Below are 14624 nucleotides of genomic sequence, written 5' to 3' on the forward strand. Positions count from 1 at the left end.
ATGGCAAAATGTAAATCTGGAGTTGGAGGCAGTTCTGTAACCACAAAAGCACTTCCAGGTGCTTCATAGGAGTAGTTGGATCAGGCCAGTGGTAGAGTTCGTTTCTGCTGTGTGACCTCAGTGTTGTGTTACTTGAACAACAGAGGGCTTAAACTGTATGGGTTGGTTTGTTTGGTTTTCTTTTAGGCCTCTAACCCAGTAACTCCTGAGTTCTGGAATTTGGAAAAATACAGCACAATAGTACCGATATGGTATGTCTGAAGGGCTGTGTTACCTTAATTTATTATTCATTAGTAGCTTAAATCTCATCTGAGTTACAGTTCTTTCAGCTACTGGTTGAACCTGAAAAGGTATTGATTCTTAAATAGTTTCTAAAATACTCTCTTAACAACAGTAAGTACTAACTCTTTTTGAAAATTTTCCTTAATAATGTGTCATAGGAAAAGCATGAAGCCAGAAACTACTTCAATGTTTTTTGTTTTTCTTATCCCAGAAGTGTTAGGCCTTGCCCATGCTCAGGAGCTTATCATCTTGCAAGCAGTGTATAGGCACTCTGAAGTCTGTGCTGTATTGAAAAATGGAACAGGTGTAACATGTTGGAATTAAAAAGAAATTTAGTCATCTGCTGATGTATGTGATCTTGGGGTTACATACTAGATCGGTGATCTTGCTTGTATGTGTTGACAAGCAAAACTGACAGAAAACATTGGGGGGTTTCTCCCCCCTTACAGTAGTATAGGAAGGTGATGATCTAAAAGCGGCCTTCTTTGATCCTCTTTGGAGCTTATTTTAAACCAATAAATTTTTTCCAGATAAAAAGCCCTTGCTTTTTGGTGGAAGTTATACTCAAGAAGCCTTTTAAAGGAGTTTTGATGCTGAAAACCAGTGCTCTTTTGTGATTTCTTGAAGCCTTGAGAGTGAAGATCTGAAATGTAGACTATATGCAGAGCTGATGGACAGGGAACTGCTGTTGATCTCATTGTCTGCACATGTGCATTCCTTAGAATGTCACTCTTGTTGCAGGGAATGAAAGCTCAGCTCAAGGCTTCACTTCAAAGAAATGTCTAGTGCCCTAAGCTGACTTACTAATGTATTGTAACCCCTCACTTTGCAGGTAAGCATTATGAGGAAGAGGAGGAGGAGGATGCTCTACCTGACTCAGATGCCCTGCCAGACTCTGACGACGATGAGGTGGATTTGGATAAGCCACGCCCCATACAGATTGTTCTTGCTCATGAAGATGACCATAACTTTGAATTAGATGAAGAAGCATTGGAAAAAATCTTGCTTCAGGAACACATCAAAGATCTTAACATAGTAGTTGTGTCTGTAGCAGGAGCTTTCCGCAAAGGAAAATCTTTTCTGCTGGACTTCATGCTTAGATACATGTATAACAGGGTGAGTAATTTGGATTTTCCCTGCAGGAGAAAAGTATTTTAGTAATTCACCTTTGTGTTTGTTGACTTGAGCGCAAATACAGCAGGTCAATTTTTTTCCTACTTCTTTGGGCACGGGCAAGCCAGCTGCTCTTGTTTCTACTCTGTGAAGAACTGTATTTAAGTGACAGGTTTTCAATATAAATTTTCCTGCAGTTGAGGGAACTTCTTGGTGTCCCAGTGTAAGTGGGCCTGAGAAGAACTTGAATGAGGGATCATGGTAGTCTTCTAGTTGAGGCTTTCGGGAAGGATTCATCCAAGTGGTGGCTTGGAGGAATCTTGCTTTGACTTAATCTCCTGAAATGGTATTGTAGCACTAACTTATCCATTGTTGCAGACAGAAGAGTCTCATTAGATAGCTATTGTAGGACTAAATCTGCTTAAATCTGAGGTATGGCAAAAGGGAGAAAGTTTGCTGCTTGGAATGTGTCTCTGAATGTAATTCAAGAAGAATTTAAATCCTTTTAAGTCATTGGTTAATGAATGCCTCATCCAAAATTTAATTTGTTCTTTTAGTTTGTAGCTTTTGGCTGGTATTGTCTTGTGTCTACTATACTTCGAACTCTTGGCTGATGCAGAGAAGGTGGAGTAGGGCCTCCTGTGAGCATATGCATCTGCCTGGCACAGATTGTGGTGTGTTTCTTGTAATCTGCATAGTGAATATTGACAACTCAGTATTTTGTTGCTTTTTTGAAGCTCTTAAAAAAAAAACAGCTAAACAAACACCCCCCCAAACTAGAACTGATTCTTTTTTCAGTCACTATTCTTTGGAGTTGGAATTCATGGTAGCAGAAACTAACCATGACTACATCTGTTTTACCTTTGTGCTAGCTGTCTTGAGGAGAAATCAAGATGAACTCTGCAGTTACGAGAAAGATGGGGATATTGCAAAGAAGCTGCTGGTAGCTGGCAGATGAAGACTTATTTTTTCTCTCTCCCCCAGTAGTGCCTGCTGTTGAATTCTTTGTACTGACTTGCCTAGAGCTCCGTAAGAAAGACACTGAGGTTATGGTAGGAGGAATACAAAGTAGCAAGCTGATGCTCCCAACTTCTTCAGACTCTTAATCTAGGGAGGAATAAGTGTTTCATTGATACAGCTGTTCAGTGGGTGATCTTCTTTCTGTGTGTGTATATATAAATGTTCTCAAGTGTCCTGTTTACATTAAAAAAAACACCCACAAACCAAACAAAACAAACCCCAAAATAAAACAAAAAAATACCCCCAAACTCCCAAGAAGTGTAGCAATCTGAGCTAGATGACGGCTGGGTAGGGGTAGTGCTTGTTCCTTCCAAAAATAGAAGGGGTGGGCTTTAAGCAAATACTCTTTCAGATTGTGAAATAAAACAAGAGTTCATAAAGTAAAATGGATTGAAACATTGTTTCAGCCTTGTGTAATATCATACCTCTGTTCCCTTTATTGTGCAATCACTTTTTTCAGTTTTCTATAGGTGTCCTTCAAAATACCTTTTGTTCTTTTCACTTAAACTGAAGAGGAAGGTGAACTTGGCCATCTACTGTAACAACTGTCTCTTACCAAAAAGCAGAGAGGTCTTGCTCTCTATGTGCTGTTTCTGGCCAGGCATTTGCATTCTGAAGCTGTAAAGCTTGCAGGCCCTTAGCTGATCCAACTCAATGGTGCATCGGAAGACGCTGCACTTTGCTGAATTGTTTTACTGCCAGCTCAATGATGTAAACTGGCTTAGGGAAAAAGTTTAACAAGCATTAGAGCTGCTGCAAACTGATTGATGGGAGTTGGGGATGAGAAGAAAAGTGCAATGCCTCCTATTCTGAACACTGCTGAATTGTGTGAAGTCAAATAGTATCCTCTATGCTTATGCAGATTTCAGTACAGGAGGGGAGGCCTTGGTATAGTTTTAGAGTACTCTTTAGCCTGATCGCTCCATCTTCAGTCGGGCTTAATTACAAGTCTTTATTTTCTGTGAACTAAATACTGGATCCTGCACAAAATACTAAAGGATCTGCATTCAGTCTATAAACTAATCAAACAATTTTGGGATATCCTCCCTTATGGATATTAATGTGTGTGATGGAAGACTTGCTGAGATACTTCAGAATCCCATTTTCTTCTCTTAACCAAGAGCTGGAGGTCATGGGAAGTTACCATTCTAAAAATACCACCTGTACCAGCTGAAGTCACAGGTAGGATTTTGGCATGGCTGAGATTGGTTACTGACTTCAAGGAGGAAGTGTCTCACTTTAAGCACTGATACTTAGTGTTATGGTTGCTTGTTTGAAATGGAACAGAATAATCTGCCACAAAATGCAGCAGTTGTGTACTTGGCAAACTGCTGCAAGGATCCTGTGATCTTGTTGCAGCTTAAGTCTTATTAAGAGTTGGGTGCAGCAACACCAGTAAATTTAGATTTCAAAGTTGTTGCTTTTTTTTTCTTCAGGCATATGACCTCCTTAGCTTGTATTAATCTGCAAGGTGCACTGTGTACTAACGGTACTATGCAAATAAAACTGTATTGGTCCTTGGTGTGGAATATATTGAGAGAAGCGAACTTTTAGGTGACCAATATAAAATTGTAGTGCACTTTCTAGCTTGATTTCATGTAGGAACAAAGTAATCTTTTTCATCCTCCCAACTGTTCTCTATCTTTCAGGCCAACTTAATGGATGGAGACTGTTGAAATATTGAGTGTTAATTAAGGAAAGACAAAGATAACAAGCTAGGAGTGTATCAAACTGATGCAAAGGTCAATTAGAGAGAGACTTAAGTGCATAATCCACAAGTTGAAGTGGCTTCAGCTGAAGTTGTGATTGTTAAGTCACCGAAGTCTTCTGTGACATGAATCACATATGAAATCAAATGTGGTCATATCTAGTGCTCATTGAGGGACTTGTCAAAAGATCTGTGTAGTTTTGGTCTGAATTATTACCAGTAAGGATAATTTCTGGATCAAACTGGGAAAAAGTATTCTTGTATAAACTTATGGAGTATATTGTTGAATAATGTAACAGATCCTTTTGAAAAAGTGAAAAGCCACAGTCCATTGACTGTGAAATGCAATTCAGCATTGCAAAACTGTATCGTGGCATGTACTGAAGCCCAAAGCAGGCCTGGGGTTTTGATGTCTAGAGTAGTAAGTGGATGCATAAGGATCTTCTGGGATAAAAAAAATCTCTGGAGGAAAGCTGTTCAGGTTTTGCGTAGTCTCTGTAGTACAGGTGTATGTGCGTGACGAAATGAAACAAATGCACACCCACAGAAACCCCAAACAGCTTACCTGTAAAGAGCTGTGGTTCTCTTCACTTGGATATCCTGTGTTCATTTTCTGATTTTATTTTTTTTTTTCTGTCTGCTCATCTCATTTACTTATGTCATGTCTGATGCAAGTAGCAAGGCCGAATGACAGTAGAGTAGCATTGTGGTTTAGTATTTTCTGTAGTAGCCTGTTGGGTCCGAGAGAACAATGTGGATGTTTGCTAAAACATAGCATGTTAAAAAAAAAAAAAAATCATCCTTGGTTTTAAATAAGTTTCTTCTCTTGTTTTCTAGACTTCTCCTTGCTGGATAGGTGGAAACACTGAGCCATTGACTGGGTTTACATGGAGGGGTGGATGTGAACGGGAAACCACTGGCATTCAGATTTGGAGTGAAGTGTTTGTAATTGATAAACCCAATGGGACAAAGGTAAGTGCTTGACCTTAAATAGGTGTACATAAGGGGTTTTGCATCTGTGTAGCTATCTTTAATGCCACGGGTTTCATGGAGGCAGTTCAAACACCACTTGCTTTCCTTTGCATTCAGTAGCTCCATAACATATTTGGAAACCTCATATCAGTGCAAGCGTGAACTTTCCTGCTGGGTTGTAAGATTCGGTCTCCAACAATAGTCCCATTCTGAGAGTACTTTGTTTTGGCAAAGTCTGTTCTGTCCAGGCTAATGGGTGGGTTATCCTGTGGATGTTGTAAAACTGTAATGGCTATAAATACCATATATAGACACTGTGATAAGAACAGCTCCGTAGCAAACACTGTCTTTTGAGAGGTGAGAATGTGTTTTAGCTTGTAGCTGTATTTTAGTGAAATGGAATGCATGGCTATAAGTACTGAAAATAGCTTCAATGTCAGGAAGCTGGTTCTTCCATGTAGTTTAACAGGTAGTCTGTAAAAAAGGACTAAGTCTAATAGTGGGATAAAAGACACTAACTCTATTCTAGTCAAAGCTGATTCATCTTTTTTAACTCTAAGTCAGTTTAACTACAAAGTTTGGTTGTAGGTGTTTATCTTCATGTTGAAACAAAATGTTAATGTTTGTTAATAAATATTTGCTCCATAGTACTGGTGGCGTATCTTGAACTGTTCATGTTCTCCTGAACCATGAGCTCTTGGTTGTTTAGCTTTCATACCCTTCACGTCTGCAAAGGAAACATCTGATGGCCAATTAATAAGGGATGCTGATCTTAAACAGGTAGTGGTTTAGGGGCATGCAGGAAGTTTTATCAAATTTCATAGCTAACCAAACAGTTGTCTGACTTGACTTTTTTTTTTTTTTAAGTTGCAAGGATCTGTTTGTGCTCTGTGGACAAATAACTCCTCCTTGCTTATCAGTCATCCCTAACTGAAAGGGAAGGGAATTGTAGTAGATCCTAAAAAAGGGAATTGGACAGATTAGCTTTCATCATTAAGACCATTTCATTCCTTGTCATTCCAGCAGGCAGGCAGACAGTATCAATTATCTTGTTTCCTTCTGAAAATTATTATTTTGAGATATATTTTTTTTTAAAGTAACCATTTCACTCTTGGCACTGGTGAACTATGCTGGGTTGTCAGCTGAGCTGAAATTCTTACAGAAGAGGTGTCTGTTACTCTGCACTGTGTGCCACTGGACTGAGGAACAAAATTTCTGTGGGAGAGGATAACTCGTGTAGCAAGGCCAGGGACTTCAGGGTGATGTTGTGGCCCCCTAGTTGTTGCTCTACTCAGCTGTAGGTATGCATAGCATGTGCACTGGGAGCTGACTGAGGTTTAGTAAGTAGGTGTAGGAGCAGAGACTTGTTCTACTTGAAATAGAATTTATCCTGATGGCCTGGAGTTTGAAAGTGTTAACCATTTGGTTCATTATTGAATTATTGCTACTTTTTAAAACTTTCTAGGTTGCTGTACTACTCATGGATACCCAAGGTGCCTTTGATAGCCAATCCACTATCAAAGACTGTGCAACGGTTTTTGCTCTCAGCACCATGACAAGCTCTGTCCAGGTGAGAATACCTGTACTGGCAGGAACCCTCTGTCATGCACACCTAACATGCAAAGAATATGTCTCTAGCCACACTTTGAAAGTTCACCTGCATATCTTCCTCCAACTAATTTAAACTTCTGTACTTAATGTCTTATTTTCAGTGTAGTATACTACATAAGTTTCTCTGTGGAATCAAGGTTATTCGAGGCCAAGCTGAATTCAACTGCTGACTGGACTGAGAAATAGAAAAAAAAGCAAACAAACCCCAAACCCAAAAAAGATGTCAAAGTAGCAACTGCTTCTGTACAGATGTGTTATGGAATCTTTTTTTAAGACTTCAGATACAGTTTGGGATGGAATTACACTGTGATCAGCTAAACTTAGAATTGGTGCTATTGTTAAACTTCTGACAATTCTCTGACCAGGCCAAAACTATTTTTGAGCTTGTGCCTTAAATGTGCCAAAAGTGAGCAGGTTTTTGAGGGATGGCAAGTGACCTTCTTCAGACATACTTTCATGTTGTAGTAACAGGAGTATGTAGAGTACTACTTCTGCCATGTAGGATTGTTTTTGGTGGATGGGTTGTTTGTTTTGTTCGTGTGGTTAGGCTAAGTTGTGGGTTATTGATGCATCTTTGAGTGTACTGCTCTTCAGTATTTATGCTGTTGAAACAGTCATGAGCTCCCTGGATAAAATCAGATTTCTCTGGGAAGATCTGAAAGCAAAAAAAGCTGGTGAACTAACTACCTAGTTGTTTCTGTGTTGGAGGTGCAGCTGCTGGCTCACTGAATCCTAGAGCACTTGGACTTGCAGATGGCAAAACAGACATGCCCTTCTCCTGTCTCACACCTGTGTGGTCATTTGAATCGTTCAGCAGTCTTCTCTGATTCCTTTTGGCTTGCTTCATTGGAGGGAAGCTGTTCTGAGAAGGATTAGGGTAGTCAGCAGTGGTTTTGTCCCTTGCACTTTATATAAGGAAGCGACTTCCTTATACACCTTATAACATCTTTCTAGTTGCTGACTTTCAGGTAGTTAGACTTTTCTAGAGGGGGTAAAAATACTCAAGATACCTAAAACAGACTATGTGAATGTAAGGTGATGGTTTCATGTTACTCAGTAATTCTTTTGCTGTCTCTTGCAGGTATATAACTTGTCCCAGAATATTCAGGAAGATGACCTTCAACATTTGCAAGTAAGAATATACTGAATTTATTTTAAGCTGCTTCTGAACTGATAGTCTTGACTTTGTTTTTGAAGTTACTACTATTTTAACTGTGATTTGGGAGCTGCCTGCTACGTCATATAAATCACTGAAGCTGACCTGATGCTAAAACTAGTGCTGCCTATAAGAACGTTATTTGCCTCAACTTCTTGATGCTGTGTTGCTTCTGCTGTGCCAGTGCAGAGGTAAAATAACACAGGCTTCTAATTTGGCTAAATCTTATCTTTCTGAAGTCTGTTCTCTATATGGTAAGTCCTGAAATTCCTCTTAAGTATGAGAAAGCAAAATGATTTATGGAAGTGCTTAAAGAGAAAGTTCTAGCTTCTCTCCATTTTCCCTAAAATAGTGGATGCTATTTTATGACCAGTTTCTAAAGCAATGTGGGAGCTTGGATCAGGGCAGAAAGAGTATCTTCTGCCCAGAAGCCTTCTCTAGTTTTTCAACTGAGAAACTTCTAGAGACTTTTATGTATGCTCAGAAACAAAAGCAGGAAAGAGTTTTCCAGTCTCGACTATGTAGTTTTCATGGAACATTCTCTATGGAACATTGTAGTCAAAGGCTACTGAACTCTGGCTTCATGTGAATGGTGCAAGAACCTTATCTCCTTAACCTAAAACCTGTAGCTTTAAAGGCTAGCTTGTGTATTAACAAATGCCTGCCTGTGCTCAGGCCATGACCTTGTCACAGCTTAAAACTGTTTTACATGTCTTCTGATTGAAAGGACTTCTGTCTCGGTCAGTGCTGCAAAAGACTGGCTGCCAGTACTGGAAGTAGAAGAGCACTAACTAAACATAGTCTTGTGATGCTGTTCTCAGTTAACAGAGTTGTATCACTGGACCAACACCCCTTCCCCCCCCCACAACCAAGCACTGCAAACAAAAAAAGCCATAGCTAATTATTTGAAAGCCACGATTTCCTCATGACTTTGGTCTTTTGAGAGCCTCAGTGCAATCTGAATAGAGCAATCCTGTTCTGTTATACAGGAGGGTGAGATGGGGGAAGGAAGGGGAGAGAAGGATGATGGACATACACAGTGGGCAGGGGGACAACCATGCATTTAAAGTTGGAGCAAGGAATTGTGGGCTGAAGGAAGGATATTCTGAACTTCTGTTACAACAGGAGTTTCTGTTATTCTGAAATATTGTTAGTCTCTGGCTACCTTTTCTGTGTAGCAGGGAAGTGAATGGGGTGGGGAGTTAGGACCAAAGGAGTCAGTCTCATGTGGGTACTTGGCCACTTCGGGGCTTCTTTTGCTGAGGGTCACAAGGGACTGGAAGTTAATTTGTGTTAAATTAGTCTTTTAAGTTCTCAGATGCTCTTGTGATCAACACAGGGCAAACCGTCCTTTTAGCTATGAAGTTCATCTGAAATATTCCAGGAGTTAGTTTTAATGCGGAACAGCTGCCTGGTACTAGAGGATCCTGGTGTGTGCTTCCATCATCTTGACCTCCAAGATCTGTAATAACCTGACAGTGTTGACTTCTGCTGGAACACCCAGCACAGTCCATGTCTTGTGTTCTTGTGGGTTGTCTGGCCCATTCAGTCCAGTGAAGAATGCTGCTGCTGGTATTAAAGATGGTGAAAGCAATGAGAGGAAGACAGCTGACGCTTGCCTTTATACTGGAAGGAAGGAACAATTATCAGTTAAGGTCACGGGCTGAAGTAGAGATGTGGGAAGCTGCTGAACTTGGCTTGTATTTCAGTGTCTGATAGATTGGCGCTAGCCAAGTTCCTTGAGGTTTCCAGGAATAAATCCTTTGTGGGAAGTAAGGGGCAAATTTTACATAGGCATAGCTTCTTAGCCTAGGAAGCGAGTGTTGGAATCTGGCTTGCTGAGAGATGCAGCCAGCTTTCCTTTGCCAATAGCCCACAGGCTACCCACTTAGAGCTTTGGTGTGTTGACAGTTACGGAATGGTGCTATGAAACTAGTGGAGTTGTCTCCTACCTGAATTTTACTGAGGATTGCTGTACTTGTTCTTGAGGTGTACTGGCCATTCTCAACCCATAATAAGATTTAAGATCAAGTGCTTTATTTTCTAGTGACATAATAGAATTTTTTGCAGCAATGTGTTTTATATGCGACACCCTTATGCTTTTCTTTCTATCAGTTGTTTACAGAATATGGACGACTAGCTATGGAAGAAATTTACCAAAAGCCGTTTCAGGTAACTGTGTATGTTAAATGGATCTTAAGCAATTGAATGTGTAGAAAATGAGCTCAGGGTAATTTATGAAGAGAAATTAGGCAGACTGAAGCTAGCCTGTTCTTTGCAAGACTGATTTTTTTCCTTCCCTGTCACCACATTTCTTGGCAAAAACACAATGGAAAAATGCTGAAGAGGGTCACATTTTGGGCAAGTATGGCTTTGTGCCAGAGTTACGTGGCATAAAAGGAATGAAGGTGTCGAGTGATGTGGAGATGTTTTGTGCTGCCTTCTTACTCGTTACTCTTTGAGGTATAGTTGGTCTTTTCTGGTGGTACATGGTTCCGAGTAAAGGTGCTGTAGCCTCTAAGAAATAGCATTGAGGAGGCCCATGCTGCATTTCATGTACTTGAAGCATTACTGGCTTCAGTGGTAAAAGTCTCAAAAGGCTAGCATCTCCTGACTGTTTGCTAGGCCAGAGAAGGGTTTGAGGCTTCGTCTGTTTAGTGAAGACAAAAGACTGAGATCTCTCTTTTATCCTGAAGTATCCCCCGTAACCTATAAGGGTAGTAGTCTGCTCCTAACTCTGTACTGTAACTGTAACTCACTACTAACTGCTGTTGGTGAATTTTAAGACTCTTGAGTCCCCAGTGTTCTTGTGATTGGCCCAGGCAAGATGCATTCTTTGTAAAGCAGCTCATCTGATATAAGAGTAATGTCAAGGTTTCTTTTCAGCTGATGGTAGAGGGGACGGCGTAATCCCTGTGGGATAGTAAAAGGCAAAGCCATGGAACAGGGAACTGTCTTTTTGAGACACTTGGGTACTTCCCTTCAGATAAGGAGCGAGTTGCATTTGTATGTTTGGTGTGCGGTTTTGGTGGTTTGGGGTTTTTTCGTTATTTTAAACAAGCAGACACTTGTACCACAAAACTACAGGGCTGCTTCATAATGCTTGACTTTAGGAATGGTGCAAGCTGTTCCCTACCAATGTTCTTCCTGTTACAGACACTAATGTTCTTAATCAGAGATTGGAGTTATCCTTATGAACATGCATATGGCTTGGAAGGAGGAAAAAAGTTCCTAGAGAAAAGATTGCAGGTAGGTTATCTCCAGTAGTCCTTGTGTGGTCTTCGAACTTAACTTACTGTCAAGATAATGAATGATGCATGTTGAGCTATTCTTTGTGCTAATAGAATACACCTGCGACGAAGGGTTCTAGGGTTTGGAACTTGACATTTTTAGGTTCAGGAACGAAAGCTTAAACACTACTTTTAAGCTGATATTTAATCTTAACTGCAGTACTGCAAAACTCCTGGCAGTTCTTACAACCTTTTTTTGTTCTTTAGGTAAAGCAAAACCAACATGAAGAGCTACAGAATGTAAGGAAGCATATTCACTCCTGTTTCAGTAATCTTGGCTGTTTCCTGTTGCCACACCCTGGTCTTAAAGTTGCAACAAATCCAAATTTTGATGGGAGGTTGAATGGTAGGAAGCTTTCCATTGTGTGTTTCCTGATTCAGATCAATGAGTTTATTTTCTTTTATAATGGAAGTTAAACACTGATATGGTTGCCTATTGAAGCGCGTGATTAGAAAAATGTAGGGCTAAAAGGTGAAACTACAGAATCTAGAAATGTGCATTGTGTGCTCTTTTTGGCAGGTTGATGGTGGAGGAGTTAAGCAAGCAGAGGGGGTAGATATCTTTCTGTCTAGCTGTTGATTGTAATCTGATAACTTGAGACATAGTTAAAGGTCATTAAGGATTCCAGAGGGAAGAATTCACAAAATGAAAGACTTTCTGAGATTTGAGAGGTTTTTTTCTCTGAGAACTTGCTAAACCAAAGGTCAAAGCTAGAATGACTTTAAAATAAAAGCTGTAGAGTTCTGCTACTGCAGAATGAGAGGCAGTGAGGATTCTTCCAATTGCTGCTTGTCCCGCAATGGAAAGGATGTATCAGACTGGCAAAGGCTAAAAATGTGGATTTGTGGTAGTGGGATGCAAGCCACCTCTGTGCTGAGGGCACAGACCTATGAGATTATCGTGTAAGATGTTGATGTAATTGGGGAAATGCACTTCAAATATTACAAGGGCTATGGAACTTTGTTCTCTCAGTCTGAAGTTAAAATTAAAGAGTACCTAGAACTCACTAAAGCTGTAGTTAAACCTTTAAACATCTTAAAAATTCAGTTAAGATTTGTAATACTATGGATTTTGAAAGATCATGTGTTATCAGTGTAGGAAATGTAAGATTGGAAAGAAAACTAACCACACTTTCTTTCTTTCTGAAATCGAATTTTACTAGATATAGATGAAGATTTTAAGAAGGAACTGCGGAATTTGGTACCATTACTGCTTGCCCCTGAAAACCTGGTAGAAAAAGAGATTAGTGGATCCAAGGTGACCTGTAGAGATCTTGTAGAATACTTCAAGGTAAGCAAACTCATACTAATTATTTCTGTTAATGGCTTAAAAGAAAGTATTCTAATTTTAGGGCATGCTGTTCCCAGAGAAGATAAGATAACTAGGCTGACGCTCACTGATCAGCTTACTTTTCATTTCATTACTCTTGACTTTCTAGAACTGGCACGCAACTTCCTAACAGTATAGCCCTTAGCAAACTACTATCAGTAGAACTGCGCTGTGGGGTGGGTTTTTTGGGGGGGTGGGGTGTGTGTGATTGTGTGGGGGTTTTGTTGGTTTATTTTTGGTTTTTTTTTTTTTTTTTTTTGAAGAGGGTCTCATGTAGATTGTACAGATAGAAAACTAGCTCTTAAACTGCTCGGTATGTAGGAGAAATTTCAGGTATTCCCCTCTAGATTTTTAATGTGCAGGGAAGATGCTTTCTGAACACTTGCATGTGCAGCACTACTGTGTGCTCTGAAATATTTGTGTATGATACTTGCAGCTGTTAAACTCTTGAGCTGTTTTGGTATCATGGTGACACCAGCAGAAATGTGATAACATAATCCCTACATCACCAGGAATTGGTCTGGTGTGTGTAACCTTTTTTTTTTTTTTTTTAATTGGAATGACTTAGCTGGCTTGGTAGGAGAAACTGGCACTCATTACTAAAGACATTGACTTTGCATTACTACTTTTGAGCGTTATGTTAAAGGTGTAATATAGTTGGGCTGATCTGAAGAAGCTATGCAAGGGAGGAAACTGAGACCAGAACTCTTCAACACTTGTAAAATGAAGTAACTTTCTATAAAGGAAGTTGCGGCTGTTCTGACAAGCATAAAATCAATACTCTGTAGCTTGTGTGTTCAGTCTCTGTATTTGCATGGCTGCATGCTGCTATTTGTTCCACTTTCTTCTCTGGTAGGACCTGATCCTATGCAGTGTAGGGAGCGTGCATTCAGCAGCAGTTTAGACAGGACTGCACCCCAAAAACTGAGTGTAAAACCTCCTCTATCGAAAAGCTGCTGGATTCGTATCCAGTCTGGGAGCAGTCCTGCAGGGTGCTGGGTAGCACCGTGGTTACATAACTAAAGAGGACCGCTCCCTGGGGATTGTGCATCTAAAGCTGAGATCATGAAGTCGGAGTTGGAAACTGGAGGGCTTTTACTTGGAGGAAATAGCTACAGAAGCAAGGAGGGTGTCGAGGGAACAGAGCCCTGTATAACTATACGTTTTTGTAGGTTGTCCTACAACCTAGAGCATTGTGTATGTAGGGACCCTGATAACCTTGTTCCTTCCTCCTTTACAGCGGAAAACCCTCAAGGCAGAGGCCTGTAGACAAGCAGGGATGGGGGAGCAGTAGTAGCACAAAGAGGAGTAACTGCCCAGCCCCTGAGGCGTGAGAGTGGCTTTCTTGGTCAAACTTGCACAGCTTGTCCGAAGTGCCAGAATGGCGGCGGCTGCCTGCCGTGCCCCCTGCACTAACCCGTCCCAAAGGGCTGCACCACAGGCCGTCTTGTGGGCTGGAGAAGTTATGAAGGACGTGTTCTCTTCCAGCCTTCTGAAACCCTGGTGGGAGAAAAGGTGCCTGAGGGTTGGTGGGGTGGGGCACAGAGGGATAGGTTGCCTGCTTGGCTTTCGCAGTTCAGCTCTGTCTGCATTAGTGCTTTGATCTCCTTTTTTTTTTTTTTCTCCCGTACTTCAAGGGAGCAAGATGCATTGGGGAAATGTAAGTACTGGTTCTTCCAGCGCTGGGGTCTGTTTGGACAGACCTCTTGCCAGAAAGGGTGTGTGAGATAGTCATCTTCACTTTCCTGTTTTGGGTGCAGATTCCCTGTCTAGCAAAGGCTTTCTTATGTATTTGAGGGAGCAGAAACATACTGTCAAGCCTGTCACTTCTTGAGATAGTGGCCGTGTTTTCTCAAGGTGCTCTGCTATCCTGCTAGGCCCCAGCCTCAAATGCACAGGGAAGTAAGGGATTAAAGCACTAGGAATAACTGAGAACGCCAGACTTGTGTGAAGAAATTTTGTGTTATTACAAAGAAATAATCTACAAACTCGTTTTTTATATCGTTCCTCTTTTCTCCTTCTCCTCATTCCTAAACACTTGGGAAAAAGAAACCTTTTATTTTTTCTCCCATTTAGGCCTATATTAAAATCTATCAAGGAGAGGAGCTACCTCATCCGAAATCTATGCTGCAGGTATTTTAA

General features: G+C 40.7%; 1 protein-coding gene across 4 annotated transcripts in view; it reads left to right on the plus strand.

Annotated features, from left to right (window-relative positions):
- ATL2 (atlastin GTPase 2) overlaps positions 1-14624 on the plus strand; it is a 38454-nt gene that overhangs the window by 15429 nt on the left and 8401 nt on the right. For all 4 annotated transcript variants that reach the window (XM_037391251.1, XM_037391253.1, XM_037391252.1 and 1 more), the window contains exons 2-10: positions 1115-1398; positions 4961-5095; positions 6561-6665; positions 7788-7838; positions 9978-10034; positions 11019-11111; positions 11360-11498; positions 12316-12443; positions 14559-14615. In XM_037391251.1, the coding sequence (XP_037247148.1) occupies positions 1115-1398; positions 4961-5095; positions 6561-6665; positions 7788-7838; positions 9978-10034; positions 11019-11111; positions 11360-11498; positions 12316-12443; positions 14559-14615 (1049 nt within the window). The remainder of the gene's footprint in view (positions 1-1114; positions 1399-4960; positions 5096-6560; positions 6666-7787; positions 7839-9977; positions 10035-11018; positions 11112-11359; positions 11499-12315; positions 12444-14558; positions 14616-14624) is intronic.

This window comes from Falco rusticolus, chromosome 6 (genome assembly GCF_015220075.1).
Source record: "Falco rusticolus isolate bFalRus1 chromosome 6, bFalRus1.pri, whole genome shotgun sequence".
Lineage (NCBI taxonomy): Eukaryota > Metazoa > Chordata > Aves > Falconiformes > Falconidae > Falco > Falco rusticolus.